General features: G+C 45.1%; 10 protein-coding genes across 10 annotated transcripts; 7 read left to right on the plus strand and 3 right to left on the minus strand.

Moving 5' to 3' along the window:
• Nucleotides 1–14: 14 nt before the first annotated feature.
• OGAPODRAFT_99467 (uncharacterized protein) lies at nt 15–929 on the plus strand (the record flags this gene model as incomplete). The annotated part of the gene is made up of 2 exons (XM_018358090.1): nt 15–350; nt 486–929. 2 exons carry the CDS (start codon nt 15–17, stop codon nt 927–929), a joined length of 780 nt encoding a protein of 259 aa, XP_018211515.1.
• Nucleotides 930–1,502: 573 nt separating this feature from the next.
• Nucleotides 1,503–4,186, plus strand: OGAPODRAFT_16203 (uncharacterized protein). Its single transcript, XM_018354254.1, has one exon. It carries the CDS (start codon nt 1,518–1,520, stop codon nt 4,152–4,154), a length of 2,637 nt encoding a protein of 878 aa, XP_018211516.1. The 5' UTR covers nt 1,503–1,517; the 3' UTR covers nt 4,155–4,186.
• Nucleotides 4,187–4,227: 41 nt separating this feature from the next.
• OGAPODRAFT_16204 (uncharacterized protein) lies at nt 4,228–6,061 on the plus strand. Its single transcript, XM_018354255.1, has one exon. The coding sequence runs from the start codon at nt 4,277–4,279 to the stop codon at nt 5,978–5,980; it is 1,704 nt and encodes a 567-aa protein (XP_018211517.1). The 5' UTR covers nt 4,228–4,276; the 3' UTR covers nt 5,981–6,061.
• Nucleotides 6,062–6,070: 9 nt separating this feature from the next.
• Nucleotides 6,071–8,485, plus strand: OGAPODRAFT_93578 (uncharacterized protein; the record flags this gene model as incomplete). The annotated part of the gene is made up of 1 exon (XM_018357371.1): nt 6,071–8,485. One exon carries the CDS (start codon nt 6,071–6,073, stop codon nt 6,737–6,739), a length of 669 nt encoding a protein of 222 aa, XP_018211518.1. The 3' UTR covers nt 6,740–8,485.
• OGAPODRAFT_16205 (uncharacterized protein) lies at nt 6,088–8,485 on the minus strand. Its single transcript, XM_018354256.1, has one exon. The coding sequence runs from the start codon at nt 8,470–8,472 to the stop codon at nt 6,766–6,768; it is 1,707 nt and encodes a 568-aa protein (XP_018211519.1). The 5' UTR covers nt 8,473–8,485; the 3' UTR covers nt 6,088–6,765.
• A 401-nt stretch (nt 8,486–8,886) lies between these two features.
• Nucleotides 8,887–11,561, plus strand: OGAPODRAFT_16206 (uncharacterized protein). Its single transcript, XM_018354257.1, has one exon. The coding sequence runs from the start codon at nt 9,726–9,728 to the stop codon at nt 11,541–11,543; it is 1,818 nt and encodes a 605-aa protein (XP_018211520.1). The 5' UTR covers nt 8,887–9,725; the 3' UTR covers nt 11,544–11,561.
• A 100-nt stretch (nt 11,562–11,661) lies between these two features.
• On the minus strand, nt 11,662–12,705 carry OGAPODRAFT_12603 (uncharacterized protein; the record flags this gene model as incomplete). Its single annotated transcript, XM_018353325.1, has 1 exon — nt 11,662–12,705. The coding sequence occupies one exon, from the start codon at nt 12,703–12,705 to the stop codon at nt 11,662–11,664; it is 1,044 nt and encodes a 347-aa protein (XP_018211521.1).
• A 122-nt stretch (nt 12,706–12,827) lies between these two features.
• Nucleotides 12,828–15,074, plus strand: OGAPODRAFT_76123 (uncharacterized protein; the record flags this gene model as incomplete). Its single annotated transcript, XM_018356130.1, has 1 exon — nt 12,828–15,074. One exon carries the CDS (start codon nt 12,828–12,830, stop codon nt 15,072–15,074), a length of 2,247 nt encoding a protein of 748 aa, XP_018211522.1.
• Nucleotides 15,075–15,227: 153 nt separating this feature from the next.
• Nucleotides 15,228–19,454, plus strand: OGAPODRAFT_16207 (uncharacterized protein). Its single transcript, XM_018354258.1, has one exon. It carries the CDS (start codon nt 15,315–15,317, stop codon nt 18,348–18,350), a length of 3,036 nt encoding a protein of 1,011 aa, XP_018211524.1. The 5' UTR covers nt 15,228–15,314; the 3' UTR covers nt 18,351–19,454.
• OGAPODRAFT_93584 (uncharacterized protein) lies at nt 15,228–19,521 on the minus strand (the record flags this gene model as incomplete). The annotated part of the gene is made up of 1 exon (XM_018357372.1): nt 15,228–19,521. The coding sequence occupies one exon, from the start codon at nt 19,519–19,521 to the stop codon at nt 18,388–18,390; it is 1,134 nt and encodes a 377-aa protein (XP_018211523.1). The 3' UTR covers nt 15,228–18,387.
• Nucleotides 19,522–19,537: the final 16 nt, after the last annotated feature.

Genomic DNA, 19,537 nt, shown 5'->3' on the forward strand with positions numbered 1-19,537 from the left:
ATTTATCCGATTTGATGATATCGCAGGAGCTGAAGGACGAACTTGATGCCTTGGAGGCCATTTTTCCCGGGTGCTATGACTTCATAAGCGAGCAAGTCTATCGTTTCCGAATACCCAAGTACGAATACATTAGCATTCGCATCAGGTTTCCCGAGAAGTATCCGGAGGAAATACCTCAAATTCTAAACGTCAAATGTGACAAACGGGGATTTGACGAGAAGCATGTGGCTCAACTTTTGCAGGAAGTGCTCGACTCTATCTTCAAACCTGGGGTTGTGTGTGTGTTTGACTTCTTTACTGAGTGTGATGCGATTTTATATTCCGGGGAGGACGAAGAACAGGAGGAGGCTGTAGACGCCAATGTGGAGATATCTACTTTTGAGCGTGATCCAGAACCGGAAGACGAATCCGAAGGTGTTGACGAATATGAGGTTGACTATACATACAATGAGGAGAAGGAACGAGCAAAGGCCAAAGCGAAGCAGCAAAGGCCACCAAAGACACTGGATCCTCTGGCTAATTGGTCCATTTCCGAAGCCATTAGCGATAGAAAATCGACCTTTGTTGGTTTTGCTCGTTCGGTAGATTCGGTTGAAAAAGCCATTGAGTACCTGGAACTGCTGAAGCAGGACCGTAAAGTGGCCAAAGCGAACCATAATATGACTGCCTGGCGAATCAAAGACCCAGAAACGGGAGCACAGTATCAGGATTGCGACGATGACGGAGAAACAGCAGCAGGTGGACGGCTTCTGCATCTTCTATCCATCATGGACGTCTGGAATGTGATGGTTGTAGTTTCAAGATGGTTTGGAGGTGTCCATATTGGCCCCGACAGATTCAAACATATTAATGCGTGTGCCAGAGACGCAATAGTGAAGGGCGGATTCGAGATAGCGGGCGCCAAAAAGAAGAAGAAAAAGAAGAAATAAACTGGCTTCTATTTCTTGCGCTTTTTCATTGGGAAATCGTCATCGTCTTGCTCTTTACGTTTCACAAAACTGCTGTTAGCTCGCAATGCTGTGAGTCCAATTTTGGGCTCTGTCTTTGGCTCTTCTGGCTCAACTTCTGCCTCTGCCGGCCCTGAAGCGTTGTTGCGCCTCCCAGACACTCTCATGAGATCCACCATTTGATAGACTTGTGTATATCCGACCCTGCGTATTTTATTTCTTCGCGCTTTACTTCTCTGGCGGATCATATCAGCAACTGGCAGCTTCCACTCGCTCAGATCCGTGAGTTTCGGAGTGCTTTGTAGTTTTTCCTGCTTGGCCTCCGTTTCGTCGGCCATTCGCATGAATTTCATGTTCTTTACCCGCGCAGACAAAGACATGATGGTTTTACTTGGATAATAATTTTTAGATTATTTTTCAGATTTTTTTTTAGTTTGGCAGTGCGCAAAAAAAATTTTAGAGCCACTAATCTAACTATACATATTCATCATGAAGTCTGATTTCAGATTCTCAAACCTTCTGGGAACTGTCTATCGACAAGGTAACATTATCTATAACGAAGAAGGTACAATGTTGCTTTCGCCGGTGGGGAATAGAGTTTCTGTGTTTGATTTGGTGAATAATAAATCTTTCACTCTAGATTACGAACATCGCAAGAACATCGCCTGCATTGCTCTGAATAAGCAGGGAACGCTATTGCTTTCTGTTGATGTGGATGGGAGAGCCATTCTTGTAAATTTTAAGGCCCGCACCGTTTTACACCACTTTAATTTCAAAGAGAAAGTCCACGATCTGCAATTTTCACCTAGTGGTACCCATTTCGCTCTGGCAGCCGGAAGATTCGTCCAGGTTTGGAAAACCCCAGACGTTGCTGAAGACCGTCAGTTTGCGCCCTTTGTTCGCCATAGAGTGTATGCAGGACACTACTCAGACATCACGTCCATTTCCTGGTCTGGCGATTCCAGATACATTTTGTCAACCAGTAAAGACTTAACAAGCAGGATTTTCTCATTACACAGCGAAGATCGGGACGTGAAAATGACTTTGGCAGGACACAGAGACCACGTTATTAAGGCGTTTTTCGACAAGGATCAGGAACTAATATACACTATATCCAAAGACGGAGCTCTTTTCAGATGGGAGTACACAGAAAGACCTGGAGAGGAGGAGCTGGCTGAAGATCAGAAACACATGAGCTGGAGAATTATCTCGAAGCACTTCTTCTTCTCGGACCACAACGTTAAATGTGCCACGTTCCATGCTCCATCCAACCTGCTCATTGTCGGCTTCTCCAACGGAGAGTTTCGCCTGTACGACCTGCCTAGTTTTACCATGCTCCAGCAGCTATCGATGGGATTCAATGCCGTCAACACTGTTGCTATTAATTCGACGGGAGAGTGGGTCGCTTTTGGGTCTAAGAAACTCGGACAGCTGCTTGTTTACGAATGGCAGTCAGAGTCGTATATTCTCAAACAACAGGGACATTTTGATGCAATGAACTGTCTTGCGTATTCTCCAGATGGCAGCCGAATTGTAACCGCCTCAGACGACGGAAAAATCAAGATTTGGGACGTTGTTTCTGGATTCTGTCTGGCCACCTTTGAGGAGCACACTTCTGCTGTGACCCAGGTTGTTTTTGCAAAGAAGGGCCAGGTGATGTTTTCCTCGTCTTTGGATGGTACAGTTAGAGCATGGGACTTGATTAGATATAGAAATTTCCGCGTGTTCACGTCCACCACCAGAAGGCAGTTCAGCTGTCTTGCGGTTGATCCGAGCGGAGAAATCGTTTGTGCGGGCTCGCTTGACGAGTTTAACATCCAGGTTTGGTCCGTGCAGACAGCACAGTTACTTGATCAACTGGCTGGCCACGAAGGCCCAGTGTCGTGTTTGAGCTTTGGCAGCGAGGGTTCCCCATTGCTTGCCAGTGCGTCGTGGGACAAAACGATCAGGATTTGGGACATATTCAGCAGAACCCAGACAAGTGAGCCTTTTGATGTGCTACACGAGTGTCTGTCGTTGGCCATGCGGCCAGATTCCAAGGAAGTCGCTGCCTCGACGCTTGACGGACAAATCACGTTCTGGGACGTGCAGCAGGGAAAGCAGGTGAGACAAATTGACGGAAAGAACCATATAGTAGCAGGCCGGTACGTGGAAGACCGCTTTGTTGCTGCCAATTCGGCAAGAGGCAAATATTTCTCCACTATCGCCTACAGTTTTGACGGACTGTCTATGGTTGCTGCCGGAAACAATAACTCGATATGTCTTTATGATCTTCCCAATGAAGTGCTTCTTAAGCGGTTCACAGTCTCGCAGAATATGCAATTAAACGGAACATTGCAGTTTTTGAACTCAAAGAACATGACTGACGGTGGGCCGCTTGAGCTCATAGACGACGACGGAGAACTGTCCGATTTGGAGGAGAGAAGACGTACCGATTTCTCGCTGCCAGGGTCCAATAGAGGAGATCCGTCGGCAAGAGCCTCGCGGCCCGAGATTCGAGTCACTAGCGTGCAATTTTCTCCAACGGCCAACGCGTTTGCCTGTGCCTCCACCGAAGGTCTTTTGATTTACAGCGTGGACGACAGTTTGGTGTTTGATCCGTTTGACTTGGACGTGGATGTGACCCCTGAAGCCACACTTGCAGTGTTGAAGGACGGGGAATATATGACTGCTCTGGTGATGGCATTCAGACTGAACGAGACTTATCTAATCCACAAGGTTTATGAAGCCATCAAGGTCGGTGACATTCCGCTCGTTGTGCGAGATCTGCCCTTGGTATATGTGGAGAAGTTGTTTTCGTTTATCGGCTCGATTTTGATGGAGAGCCAGCATATCGAGTTCAATCTGATGTGGATTGCTACCATTTTACGCGTGCATGGAAAATATATCACAAAGAACAGACAACAATTCGTGACCTCGATGCGTTTGGTTCAAAGATTCCTGAACAGAGTGGCCAAGGACGTGGTCAAGGCCGGCGTCAGATCCGAGCAATTCTACTCTTATCTTAGTTCAGACAAGAAAAAGCCCGCCACGCAGATCGATGGACATGAAGATGGCGGAGTTCTAGAGCGCACGTCTGACTTGGACTCGGACCAGGAATCGGACCAGGATGAGATGCATGATTCAGAAGACGACGGATGGTTTGGTCCCGGAGAGCAAAAAGAGCTGTCCCTACGATTTGACGGCTCAGATGATGAAGATATATAATTTCGGCATTATAGTTAACGGATTTCTCCGCGAAACTTTTTTTTTTTAAGCTTGCTTTGGTCTTCCGTTTTTTCCCAGTTTCAGAGCCCGGTCATACGGCCCCTTAACCATCAAGAGCCAAAATGACCCGACAAACAAGTCTCGCCGCTTTGTCGGAAATAATCGAACTGCAGAAGTCTCCCAAACCACTATCGGAATTAGAGCCCGAAATTAAGGAATGCTTATCCAAGTTCTCGTTCTTGCTGGTTCTGACCTCCAACGATGCCACAGAAAGACAAATGCTGTCCAATTCGCTTTCCATCTGGACGAAGATAAATGAAGCGATACAGGTGTATATGGAAAACACCGGCAAGGACCCGCAAACCACAAGAACTCCTCTGATCTGTTATCGCACAAGACTTATCAGGGGTGTAATTCTTCTTGCTAGGAACTTGATTGTCGGGCTGCGGAGCCTGCTTTTGTACAGCGATGCGGAGCGCGCAGATTTCTACTCCCGCATTGGGATCAGAAATAAGGATATTTCAGGGAATTTGCTTATACAGTCTCTCTACGTCAACCACAGCAACAACATCATACCACTGTGTTTAACGTTTCTGGATATCATCAAAGAGCTGGAAGAAAGCGGTTCACCTGAATTTGTTGACGTCTACTACAATGCAATGGTAGCCTGCTTTGAGTACCTCACCAACATCACCAACATCAGCACGGATCTCAAGAAAAATGTGACTCCGGACTACAATGCTGATACGCTATTGGAATTTCTGTCCGCACTGCCCACTTATTGGGATATATTTGCTCGACTGAATATTGTCGAAACTAACCTGCTGCTCTGTGTGTTTATTTATTTCAGGAACCTATTCAACGATGACGAGCTCCTTTCGAAAATTTTTCATCACCATCCGCGGGCCCTCGTAAATCTCGTGGGGACCTGCCTTCTGAAACTCATGCCTTCTGTTCGCAACAATGAGAAGTTTACCGAAGAGCAGCTCGAACAGCTGGAAATTGTGTCTCTTAGCATGTATGTGAACATGGTTTCACACGAAGGACTGGGGCCTTTCCTTATAAAGGCAGCCAGTTCTGGAAACGACGAGCAAGCAATTGTGGAGTTGCTTCGAACATTTCAGATTATTCTGACCAGCAAGGAAAATGGCTGGGACAAACTCAAGTTGGTGAACATCGTGGCTTGGCTTATGGACTATTTTAAATTTACCGCCCGAGAGGCTAGTGCGCTTCTTGAGAAGAAAGAACCAGATGACAACGAGAAGGCGAGATTGAGCCGGCTCCACTCGCAGACCATATCAGTGCTCGACAGTCTCTCGAGCCTTACGCAATACGACGAGGTGCGCCAGATGCTCAATCACTACCACTTTCTATCAGATTTGATACCTTTTTTCAGAGTAGTGGAACGAAACACATTCAAGAAAAAGCTCAAAGACGATCAGGCACCGCCTCATGCGAAGTACTTTCCTCAAGTCAAACTGATTATTGTGGAGATAATCACTGCGCTGGTGTATGAAAACTTCGAAAACCAGGAATTAATGCGCAATATTCATGGTTTGGAACTGATACTCAATAACTGCAATTTGGATGCTCACGAACCCTTCATCAAAGAGCGAGCCATTTTGTGCATTAAATATCTACTACAGGACAACCCTCGCAACCAGGAGTTTGTTGCCAAGTTGGAAGCCAAGGGGACTTCTATCGATCCGGAAAATGAGGCCATTTTGGAACAAGCTGGCTTCGAGGTCAATATCGAGGATGGTAAAGTCAAGCTGAAGAAGTCGACAAGACTCGCCGAGCTTGAACAATCTGCTTCTAGTTCGTAGTGCTGTAATAAACATTATGGCTGTGCGGCTTGGAATCTAAAATTTTCTAACTCATCTAATTTTTTCGCACCACAAAGAAATATATATATCATGGCTAAAACACACTCGTCAGGTGTCGACATTTCGGGCGTGATTGGCCAAGGTAGCTCGAAAATCAAAAAGAAAATTCGAGATATCACAAGACTTCTTAAGCGAGATAACTTGGCCTCGAATGTGCGACTTGAGAATGAAAGAGCTTTGGAAGCACTGAAATCAGAACTCGCTGCTGTGCAAGCAACCCTCAAAGCAAAAAAGCTTGCACAGAGATACCACAAGGTTCGCTTTTTTGAGCGTAAGAAAGCAGTCCGTAGGTACAAAAGGGCTCTCAAAGAGCTCAAGGAATTGGAAGCCAAAGATGGTGACCCTAAAGCTATTAAGAAAGAGATCAAAAAGCAAAAGAAGGTGGTGAGACATTGCGAAGTTGATTTGGCCTACGTTCTGAATTTCCCAAAAACAGAAAAATACATTGCATTGTACGCTTCAAATACAGATACATCAGGGCTGTCTGAAAAGGCGCTGAGAGGAATACAAAAAACGGAGGCCAAGAGAACTGAGTACCGCAAGAAATTTGGTGAGCTTTTGAACTCTGGGAAATTAGAGGTCTCTTTAGAAGATGGAATCAAAATAATCAATAAGGAAACCATTGATTGGACGTCCGAGCAGCCAGAGACTGCAACCGATCAGAAGCAAACCGCCCCAGAAGACGACTTTTTCGACTAATCACATGTATAATATCTATATATGCTTCAAAGATGCAGTATTTCGGCATCCAGATACTTAATTTGCGAGTGAAATCTTGGGTCCAGTTCGTCCTTGGCAACCAGTCCAAGTTGGATAAGGTCACCCATAACCATTCCCACTTTTTCCAATGAGTAGTGGAGATAGTCGAAGTTATCATCGTTGTCGTCACCAATTTCTTCAACAGCTGCCTCATCGTCCAAATCAATGTCTTCCTCGATGGTGACGCGGTACACCTCTCCATTTGGGCCCGTCTCGTACGCTTCCTTCAATAGCACTGACTTTTCGCCGGAAATAGAGCCTTTAGTGATTACTCCCCAAAGGGCCCAGAAGATGGAGTTGGTGGCTCTCCAGATAATTGTCTCATTGTATAATTCGACCACGCGGGAGGGAAGCTCGCTTTCCTTCAGGTTTACCACTGAAGATGACCGTTGGGTCAAAAATGCGGGTGTGGTAGAAGATCTGGATTGGCCTGGTTGAGGAGCAAGATTTGGGGTTGAAGATCCGGGAACATAATTGACGTAAGTGTTCAAAAAATTTATCCGTTCTTCTCGAGTCGGATACCTGTGAACCCTGAGCTTGTAGCTATCGATAGCGTGGTAGTTGGCCATCCATTCACAAAAATGATTGGTGATGTCGTATGCAGGCAAATTTGGTCCAGCGTACTCAAAATCAATAACGACAAGCTTTTTGTCGTCTTTGTAGTTTAAGTCTGTAACTAATGGGAGCGTTGTGTCTTCTGTAGAAAGTGATAGAGAGGATGTTTTTTGGGCCAATGTCTCGTCGAGCGCCATCGACTCAACGTCTGAGTCATCCTCATCAAAAGATGGCTGGTTATACTTATTGTAGAAGAGCAAATTACCGTACTGAGTGTCATTGTGGCAGAATTTCAGCTTCTCATCAACATTTATGCGTCCACCGTACTGGTGATAGAGCCAGTCTTGGTATCTGGCAACAATTTGCTTGAAGTGAGCCCAAGTGCACATGAACACCTTTTTTTGGTCGTCTTCGGTGGCACTAGCTTCCATCTCGTCCACTAAGTGAGCCCATTTGCTTATCAGGTTCCATACTTTGGGCCCTTGAAGTTTTTCGTCAGATTCTAAAGGAACGCCATAATGCAGTTCTTTCATTCTTCTGGCAATCATGCGGCTCACTTTCGGCTCTCTGATTTGCTCCTTGTTGAGTGTGATGGAATTGTTCAGGAATTCCTCAAACCTGCCGTTGGAAAAACATCCCAAAAGCTTGGGACCGATATTTCTTTGGGAAAGCCGCTGCAAAGTCAAAAGCTCGCTCTTTCTATCAATAATGTTGTCGACATTGGCACCATAAAGTCTTAAAAGAAGCGGATACAGGTTTTTGTAGGTCACCTTATAGACACAATTCGTCAGTGCACCGCTTATACGTTGCAGCTCGAGATTTTGAAGAGAAGCGCCAGTAAGAGGGATTTTGCGCCATTTTGGTATTCGGAGGTTCTGTATCACGGCAAGGACGTCCTGCTTAAAATAGTCAAGAGGAAGAGTGTTGTCGAGTGTGGCTTTACTTTCGTAGAATTCTGGCTCGAGATAGGGGTCGTCAGCGAATGAGAAATCTGCAGAGAGAGGTCGCACCCCGGAGTGAGACGAGGACGATCGCCTGCGTCTTGCCCTTCTTGAAATGGATCGTCTACGATGCACAGAATTAGATGAGAGTTTTCTTGAGTATCTGGGTCTCTCCATTTTAAGAAATCATCAAGTATTACCAGGATAATAAGTAAAGTCAGTAAATTTGCTAGGAAAATAATTGTGCACAAAAATCGTCGCGTCGGAAATACACTGTTCGTTACCTTTCGCACCGCCAAATATCTGATGTTGTTAATATGCCGAATTGGGCAAAACATCAATAACTTTCCGCTTAATTTGATTTAGTCTTATTTGCAATATTCTACTCTCTGCTCACTAAATTTGCTTATCGCTTGTTCTCTTCGTTTTATGGTTTTATACTCCAGCATTACCTTAGCAATTTAATGACACTATACTCAGACTTAGTCTTCCAGCATCAGCCACTCCAGACTGTTCGAGCTGTGGACAATAACAGACTCATAGTCACCATTCCCTTCAATTATATCCACTTCGTCAAACCGGCAAATGTACTGCATGAGTCCCTCGTTTCATCAGATTGGAGACTTATAGAGACAGATGCTGTTTCGGCCTTCCCTTTCTTGCAGGCCCTGCCTGCGGGCACCATGGTTTGCGATAACCTCGAGAGGATGAGGACTGTAGTCAACCACGCCAATGAAAGATACGCCGCCTCGGGAATAATGACAATTTTGAACGAATTCAGAGGATCTGAGAGGAAACTCACCGTCTCGATCATCGGTAGCTACGCTTCCCAAAGAGAAATGAACGAGATTCGGTTGCAGATTTTCCGCCATTATTTTGAGATCACCAAACGCAGAATTACTATCGACTTCACCAAAAACAATTACTGCTTCACATCAATTGGGAAAATCAAAGAGGAATTGACGCTGTTTCTTGACGAGGTGTCGCTCTATAACAAATGTTCGATCTATATTACACCTTCCAAGGAAAGCTCCTCCAAAGTCGACATAGTTATTTTGGGCAGCCAGGATTGTTCAACTGTAACTGAAAATAAGGTGAGACTGTTTATCGATAACTTGAACCCTCTGTCTCACTGCGATTACATAGAGATCGAATCTTTGTCGCTGCTACCGTTGATTGGTGGAACCGAATTCTCTAATTTCAAAAATATTGTCAAAAGAACTCACTGCCACATCTACCTGCCAAACCTGACCCCAGAGCTCTACTTCAATAATTCATTGGATACGGAATTACAGAAACCCACCATATATATCACAGGACTCAAATCATTGGTACTTTTAACCAAATACATGTTGTCAGACGTAATTCAGAAAATCAGCAAGACTCCCTTCATCAAACAGCTATCTGTGATGCCAATCAAGAGAGAAAGCATGATCCTCTTTATGGAAGACCCGGAGTTTCTGAAAAATATTATGTTCGAAACTGGCTGTTTCATCTCCATTCCGTCGCTTGGCTTCTCATATCCAGAAGGAACGGGTGATATCATTAGTTTCCAGGCCAATTCTATCGAGGATGTGGACAACGCAATTAACAAGTTTATGGGCTTCATTTCCAGCTTCTACAGTGCCAAGTACGAATTCAAGATGACGACCTCGACCACCGCAGATGTGAGCAAGCTATTGAGTTTCAACGACTCGTTATCTTTCATCACCAACTCCATTGTTTCCTTGGCCAAGATCAATGACGATTATGTCTTTCAGGTCGTTGGACGCTCTGAAGGGCTCAAACAAGCTGCCAACCCTCTAGCTCAATTCGCTCCCTACCTGGAAGCTGACCTCGTTAAGAGCACCACCACCTACCAAATAGAGCTTTCCAATAAAGAAAAAGACTTTATTGCCGGCAAGAAAAACGGAAAGATCATCAAGATCATGAATATGTCATCAGTGACTATCAAGCTTCTTCCGTTTACAGACTTCAATTTCATTGTGGAGATAACGTGCGCTGACTTAATGGATTCTATACTTGGCCTAGGGATGTTTGAAGACGAGCTTCCTTCCGTTTTGATTTTCAACGTCCCAGAGTCGTTCCACAGGCAGATCATTGGTGTTGGGGGCCAGACCGTTCAGACAATTATGAGAAAGTATAACGTGTTCATCAAGTTTTCCAACTCCTTCGAGCTGAACGAGAAGTCGGATTCCACCAGGTCGAATTCGTCCAACTTCCCTCAGTCTTTTGTCAGAAAGAAAAACGTTATCATCAAGTGTCCAGCCAAAAATAAGTCACAGATTCCTCTGGCCAAGATAGAGCTGGAGAAGCTCGTTGAAAAGGTAATGAATGTCAACTATTTTTGTTCCATTGTCAAACTAACCAGGCCACAATGGAGGCTATTGACATCGTCGCAGCTTAATTGCAACCTGAACGCGAACCGTGTCAAGCCAAGTAATTTTGTCACGGAACTGGAAAAAACGACCAACACCTTCATAAAGTACCCAAAGCTGGATCATGAAGAGGTCAATCAGGACACGGTTAATCTGGAGATATATGGGATAGATGACAATTCCAAAAATTGCTGCTCAGAGCTGATCAAGCTGCTTCCTTACGAATATGAGCTCAAACTCCTCAAGTCTGGAATATTCAAAGAACTTATGGATACAGTGAGCAACACCAAACGGATGCTGACTCACCATAGGAATCCTCTTCAGCTCGAGTTCTTGAACACAGTTATCGTTCCTCTGAAGCTTCTGTATAACGTCGAGCTGTTGTTCAAGAGCAACAGAACCACTGACTCAGTTATCCTCAACTTTTATCCCGACGCTTTTGGTGTCGACTGGCTAGCAAAGGAAAAGATGAACGATGAAATACAGCAGGAGATTAGTAAGTCTGAAAAGTTCAACCAGATGCTTGAGAACGTCAAAATATTCTTGAAAAATCAGAAGATGGAGATCACTTCGCAAAGTTTCAAGACATGTGAGTTTGATATTATTACTCCTGACCAGAAAATCGAGAAGGAAAACGTCAACTCAAAAAAGCTCTCCCAGCAAGGACCGGACATTAACGCATTTTCTTCTGTCTACACTAAAACAGGAGCGTCATTTCAGCAGCCAATGCACCCGCCATCCACGAAGCGTGCAACCTCCTCGGAAGCACAGCATCAAAAGGGAGGCTCCCGTTTCCAACAGACGATTAACACAATCGGTCCATTCAGCACACCTGATTTCAAGTTCACGCCAATGAGCAATACTTATTGAGTGTACACTTTCACTCCCACGGACTTTCTTCTATAAAACAACTTTTAGCCGCGAACTGAATTTGACGTTGATTGCGTATATAAGCCATCAATAATACCCTGAGTTTCACCTTAACAGATTACTCCTTGCTGGAGATATTGCGATGCAAGTAATTCAAGGCGTTGGCAAGAGCGGATCCATTTTTTTGCGCACCAGCCTCAGAGCCGTCTTGTTCTGGGTTCATTAGTAGTTTCATCCGGGAAGCATTATCGGTCTGCTCCCCGTTTGGTTTCGATTGCAGCTGTTTGACCCATTGCGAAGCGATATTGATTGCCGAATTCGGCGGATGAGCAATCGATTTTGGATCCTGTGGATTGGTGGGCGGCAGTCCATCGTGATCCAGGTGACTATACTCCAGAGACAGAAGCCCGCTGGTGGAATCGAAGGAATAATTCAAGCGTGATTGACAGGGATACAGCAGGATGTTTCTTGGCTGTGCGACATCGTACTTGGAGTTATCATTGGCCTGCGGCTCTCTTTCGTCTTGCTCTTGAGAGTTCTCGGGCACGTCGGTGTCGTCCACCAGGAGGGAGAAATCTTTACGTTTATTTCCGACGTCTTCGTGACATAACATTTGCGCATAGAACTTGTTATTTTTCCAGTTTGTGGATCTCGTCTTGAACGTGTACCCCAGGCTTTCCAAAATATCAAATAGCCGACTAAGATAATGCAATTTTAGCTTCTTTTTCACCTCTTCTCTGTAGTTTGTCACTTTTTGCTCAACACTGTCAACACTGGCATAGTCGGGTCGATTGCTTATAATCATGCTGGAGTCATATCTTTGGATAATGAACTCTGGAACCTCGCAGTTGTACTTGATCGAGATGACGTCCCTCCGCTTGTTATGCGACACTTTCTCCAGAAACGATGTGAAAGAGGGTCGCATTTCCACAGACTTAACAAGGCCCAAATCTTGTTCCACCTGGACTGTAGCCCCCATTACCGACTCGCGCTGCAGTTGGTCCATTGCGTTCAACTTGTGGAGCATTTTAAGCTTCTGGTTCTTTTTGTACACCTTGTTTTTGCGTCGGCACGCATCGCAGGTCTTATATTTCGTCAATGTGGCCGGATCTTCATCCGTGATATACACGCGTCGTTTCACCTTACACTTGGCACAATCCATATGTGTAGTGTTGTAGGCCGCCAACGACATGGGTGAATTATAAGGCATTGGTCAGCCGGTGGATCCCTAGACGATCAAAAAATAAATAAAATAAACTCGACTTTTTCCCCTTGGAATATTCAATGAGTTCCCTATTTCTTCCAAATCCTTGTCTGCTGGGAATCCTGCTGTCGATTTCCACACACGACGGGAACCAATTGGTATTTCATTATCCGCCGCAGCCCAATGAGTACGGTTATCGCCCGACACCGCTCGGAAACCAAGTTCTGAACACAGAAGACGACGACTACTCCAGCTCGTCGAATGACGAAATAGACGACGAACTGTTGGACATGAACTTTTACAGCATCCAGAACGGTGATGACGACTACAGCTTTTCTGCTGGGGGCAGCAGCCGTGGCAGTGTGGGCGCAGAGAGCAACGGCAGTGGTGTCAACGTGCTGGGTACCTCGACGAATTCGGGAGGCAAAAGTTTGCTGGGAATATTGGACGAACAAGACCGCAAACGAAAGGACAAGGAGCACAAGCGTCGCAATCTCATGAAAAACATTATCATGGGAGAGCAAGTTGGCCAAGCGGACACGTCAGGGAGCAACAGAAGCCCCAGTACTTCTCTTGCGAATGGGAGCGTCTCAGACCAGGAAACAGCAGTTTGCAAAGTTGATAAGCTATTTGGGTTTGACGTTGACTTTGTGAGCGAGCTTGTGACGCCGCCCAAGCAGCTCTGCAATTCGCGCTTCGAGGTCTCTGTGGAGGGTATGGCTTTTTTGGGGCTTCCAATTCATGTCAACGAAGACGGAAATTGGAGAGTCTCCAGCCACGCTAAATCGCGTAGGGACAAAACGAGTCGCAAAAAGAAGGTTTCGTCGAGCACGGAGTCGTCTGGCGAAGACGATGAACCTGACCATGGACAGAAACCGACCAAGAACGATTGCCAGATGTACATGTTCCATCTGGTATTTGTCATGAACCCACCAGTCATTGAGTACAATCACCGAATTGACGAGATGTTTCACTACATTGTGAGTCGGATGGCCCTTTTATTAAGGTACGAACAGCAAAAGTCCAATTACGTGTGGAACCAGTCGAAACTGATTCTCGATCTCAGGGAAGAGTTGTCGTCTTTGTCTTTGAACGAGCAGTGGAAGAAAATTACTGAAAAGTCATCCTTGGCACGAATGATGGCTCAGACGTTCAAAGCAGTCTCAAACTCGGAGATCATAAACATCGAAATTAACAACAAGATGCGGTCGTTCCAGATCCCCATCCGCACAGAATTCAGCTCTTTGCCACCCCAACATACACAGCTCCTGCCTGGGTCCACTCTCTCGTCTACCTCGCCCTTTAATTCTCTGGGGCTTGATTTGCACAGCAGTGCGCAAACCAATGACGAGAACATGGTACACTACGCCCTGATCATGCTCGATGATCCAGAATCGGTCATTAGAGATATTCAAGCCGAAAGACACTCCTTAATTGCTAACTTCATTCGCATGATCAAGCCAAGCGAAAGCTTGTCTAGGTTGGCTACCCTCAGCGGTCTGGATATCGCAGAAGTAAAGCTGTTTGCCAACCATTTGGTATACTGGAGAAGAGCCAAGGCCTTCTTGCCATTGAGCCCTAGAAACGTTTACATTGTATCCCCTCTGGCACCGCTGTCGGATGTTTACAAGGATTCAAACCTGTTCAAACAGCATTTTCCAAATCTGCCACCATTGGCCAACTTTCTGTCGCTGATCTCCTCGTCGTCCTCAAAACCAAGGCCAATTAACACCATCATCCCAAGCAAGGATCATAGAGACTTGTACTTGGACGCCGTTGCTTGGTTGCTGAGACATGGTTACATCACCCAGTTGCAGACATTCCTCTATTTGCGAATTACGAAGGAGGTGAAAATAAAGGTTGAGGAAGAGTTGGAGATGGAACGAAAAAACAAAAAGAACAAGCAAGACGGCGACGACTCGTCTTCTGAAGATGAAGATGACAGCAAGGTGGCTTCCACAGATAACACCACCAAAAAGAGAGAGCAGACATCGTTTCCGTACTCCATCTCGGGATCAGCAGGTTCTGATCTCAATCTCGAGTCTCCATCCCAATTACCAGGAACGGTCTATTTTGAGGAAGAAGAGGAGGAGGACACTATTCTTCTAGACCCGCAGAGTGCCACTGCTCAGGAACGTCGTTGGATAGCCAAGTGCGTTGAGGGCCAGCCACTAGAGGTGATCAACCTGTTCTACAAGCTGCTCAAGTACATGAACGGAAAGACGTCATTGGAGCTATTGATGGTGAAAGAGAACATAAGTCGTCAAGATGTACGCAAACTTCTGGTCGCTCTAGACAAGCATGTCACAACCGTGAGGCATTGGTGATGTATAATTCAATAGACGCGACGATCGACGTTTTGTTTTTTGGAATTCTTAAAATTGTGAGTGGGTATGTATTTATTTGTTTTGTTGATAGACGAAACGTTTGTGGAGATAGATATAATGTCTTCATAATAGTTTAGAACAAAGTACGGGACTACAAATTGCAACATAACTGTTAGACTGGTTCGTTGTATAACCAAGCAAATTATTCATCACATAATATACACATCATCAGATACCAAGATGGACAAAATAGATAGCCCGGAAGACCAGGAAGAGTTTCCTTTTGTTCCCAATAGCCAAGTGGACCAACAACAGCAATATCTCCGATATATGGACGAGCGACAAGAATATCGAAATCGCAAGATCAAGACGTCACATGGACAATACGTTAAAGTGATGGTTCTTTTTGCGATTCTACAGATCATCGGAATTGCATTTTTTACAAAAGGGTTCCTCTTATCCAGACAGGTCTTGCAGAATCAGGCGACATGTTTTGAGCAACAGGAGAGCGAAACCTGCCAACGATTTTCACCCTTCAAGAAAACCGTCGTTCTTCTTATCGACGCCCTACGATTTGACTTTGTGATACCTGTGGAAGGAGAACATGCCGATCCATACTATCACAACAATTTTCCAATCCTGCATGATTACTTTGTGAGGCATCCGCGTAACTCTCTTCTGCTCAAGTTCATTGCAGATCCCCCAACAACCACTTTGCAAAGGCTTAAAGGACTGACCACTGGCTCGTTGCCGACGTTTGTGGATGCGGGGTCCAACTTTGATGGAGACACTATAGATGAGGACAATTGGGTGGCTCAGCTACACAATCATGGCAAAAATGTCGCTTTCGTTGGCGACGACACTTGGACCGCTCTGTTTTCGCCTTTTCTTCACTCAAATATGACTTATCCATATCCATCTCTCAATGTTTGGGATCTTCACACCGTCGATAACGGTGTTATTGAACATCTGTTTCCAATGATGCAAAATAGAAGCCACGAATGGGATGTTCTTATTGGTCATTTCTTGGGAGTTGACCATTGCGGACATCGCTACGGACCTAGACATTATGCTATGAAACAAAAATTGAACCAGATGAACACTTTAATAGACCAAGTTATAAAAGCGCTAGATGATGACACGCTTCTTGTTGTGTTTGGGGACCACGGAATGGATTATACAGGAAACCATGGAGGTGAGTCTAAGGATGAGCTGGAAGCAGCCTTGTTCATGTACTCGAAGCGCAAATACTTTGGTCGACTGGCTGAGGACTACTACGATGTCACCGAATTGGGTAACAATTACAGAGCCGTCAATCAAATAGACCTGGTTCCCACATTATCTTTGCTGATGGGTCTTCCTATTCCGTATAACAATCTAGGTTCACCAATAGAGGAGGCTTTTATTGGGCCGGATGGGAAAGATCAGCATCAGCTAGCGAAAGTTAATTTTCTAACATGCCAACAAATACACAGATACAGACAACATTCTGATCAGCTGTCGTCTGACATATTCGTCAACTCGAAATTTGAGAAGCTTTCAGAACAATGGCACCACTTGCAACAAGGAAATAAAGACCAGCCAAGCCTTATAAAATTCAACCAGCAATGCTTTGAATATCAATCTCTTTCATTGGAGAAGTGTAAGTCCTTGTGGGCGACCTTTGACAATGTTTCTATTACCATTGGTATCATTCTTGTCACCGTTTCTCTTCTACTCTTGATTATTTACGCAAAGCTAGTTCCATTGGTGGTTATTACGCAGCTTAATCCACAATTTATTGCTACATCAGCGGCTATGACTCTAGTTCATTCATTGCTGGTCATTTCCTTCACCACAATATTCAAGCCTGAAAACCTTAATATAATGTGGTCCATTTTACTGGGAATTTCTCTTGGAATAATTAATGGGATTCTGGCGCCTATCATTGATCGGTACTCGGTCCCCTGGCTTTTAGCACAAGTGAGAGAAAACCTCATACAAAACGGGTGGACATATTTAGCGTTATCTGTGGTTTTCATGCACTCGCTTATCTTTACTTCCAACTCATTCGTGATCTGGGAAGACAAGATTGTGGCGTTCTGGCTCACCTCGTTCGGATTTTGTGCATTTTTCAAATCCTTCAAGCATAAAGATTCACACAAGCAGCTTCTTGGAGCCTACCATTCGGTTGTGTTCATTTTGCTCACTAGAATCACTTCAGGTATTAGGTTCTGTCGTGAAGAACAGGGCTCCAAGTGTTCAAGCAATTTTGAAGTGACTTGGTGGTCTGTTGGTCTCATCTACACTTTTGCCCTGTTGCTTCCGAAGATGATTGAGAAATTCTTCGATATCACACACTCGTTCCATGGTGCCGCTCCGCTCTGGATTTCCACTGGTTTGAAGAGCATGATGCTATTGATTGGCTCGATGTGGACCTTGGAATATATTGAAAACAGCGACTATTTCAATGCCCAATTTCAAATTCCGTTTGAGGCCTTCAAGGTAACAAGGCTCACGATCGCACGTATTGTGATGGGAATTTCACTAGTCGCTAGTAACTTTGGCTGGTTTTTGGGTCCTCTCTGCATCAAAATTGATTTGAAGTCGAACACAGACAATCAGCAAGTATTGAAGACCGCAAACATCATTGGATACGGTAACGTTTACGGGTCCGCCTACTTTTTATTCGTGATCAATATTCTGTGTGCAGTGTTGCTAGTCAACAAACCACTCGGGATTGCTTCGCTCGCGCTACTGGTGAACCAAATTTTGACGCTCTTGGAGCTGATCGACATACTCAACATCCGGACCAACCTCATCTCTGTCGTCGCTATGGGCCTGTTGGGATATCTGCATTTCTTCACCACAGGACACCAAGCAACTTTGCAAGCTATCCATTGGGACACAGGTTTCATTGTCACTGAATCGATTGTGTTCCCTTTCACTCATCTCTGTATTTTGATGGACACTCTAGGGCCATTCATTGTCGTCTGTTTATGCGTTGCGCTGATGTGTCTGTGGAAAATCCCCCCAACAAGCAAGGCGATCTCATTGATTTCTAAAATTGTCGAGAATTCATCGACTTTGCTCATTTATCAGACCTGCCTGACATTATCCACGCTTATCATGACAAACCATTTCAGAAGACATTTGATGGTATGGAAAATATTTGCCCCACGCTTCATGCTCAACGGCATCATATTAATCGCGATGAACATTATACTGTCACTAGTTACTGTGGGTTTCGCAACTGGCAGGGTCATAAAACGTTGGAACCAGGTTTTTGGCACCTAAAACGATTACTCAATCAATTTTATAGACTATAATACACTCATTCCAAGTTTCCATGGAAATTGTCGAGGAACACCTGGCCGTCAAGAGCTCCAAATGCACCATCGTCGTCAATAATTAAATCGTCCGAACCGGCGTACAATAGGTTATTGTCAAACTCGAAATTGCCGTTCTGGGCACCCGCGGCGAAGGGATCGTCGAAATGAGCTTCCGCCAGCATTTCCTGCTGTGCCGGGTTAGCATTGGGAACGGGCATTGCAGAAGTCTCCTCACTGCGTGTGTTCTGAGCTTCCAGCGCTCTGCGCTGCTCTTCCTCTTGACGCTGTTTGTGCATTAATTCCTCTTCTTGCCTCTTCTTTTCGGCAAGTTCTTGTTCTAGCCGTAGCTTGCGGTCCTCCGCCTCCTTTCTGCGCCTGAGGATCGATTCGCTTGCTTGACGGTATTCCTCCAAGGTGCACTTGCGCTGCTCAAAATCTAGCCGATATTTTCTGAACAATTCGTCATTCTGAATTTTCATGTTGAATTTGGCCTCAAGCTCGGCTGTTATACTATCCACCATACGTTCAAACTGGTCCAGCTTTGTCACGTCGTAGTCCTGGAAAGTATCAAATAATAGATTGATTTTCTCCGTTTCGTAAGCAAACCTCTCGTCAATGTTCTCATTGATGGTTTCCGACTCTAGTTGATCAATAAGTTTCCTCTGATGCTCCTGTTTCAGCTTCATGACCCTCAAGTTTCCGCAATGGCTGTCTGCAGCCGTGGGTTTTTCCAAACTCTGCTTAATCTCTTCTTCCGAAGACACGTTTTCGCCGTCAATGGGTTTGCCGTTTACGAGACACACGGGAAACGATGACGGAGGAACGATCTTAGTAAACGGCACAAACTTGCTCAGCACGTTCTCCAACAATTCGTTGTTCAGCTTGAACTTAAATGCTGCAGACTGTCGAAACGAGAAAACGTCCACCTCGTCGTTCAAAAGCTGTGATTCCACAGAATTGGGCGGAGGAATAGGGAGACTGTATATAGGGTGCGAAAATATGTTAACGGGAGGCGGCGGCTCGCGACGAGGCGGAGGGGGCTGTTCTTTATTATGTGACTGACGTGATGGAGGAGTAAGTCCCCGCTGTTCGTAAAACGCGTTTGGTGGTCTGCCCCTTTTTCGGTGCGGAGGCATAATTTTCTAAAGTATA

The sequence above is a fragment of the Ogataea polymorpha genome (genome assembly GCF_001664045.1).
Source record: "Ogataea polymorpha strain NCYC 495 leu1.1 chromosome Unknown OGAPOscaffold_3, whole genome shotgun sequence".
NCBI classification, from domain to species: domain Eukaryota; kingdom Fungi; phylum Ascomycota; class Pichiomycetes; order Pichiales; family Pichiaceae; genus Ogataea; species Ogataea polymorpha.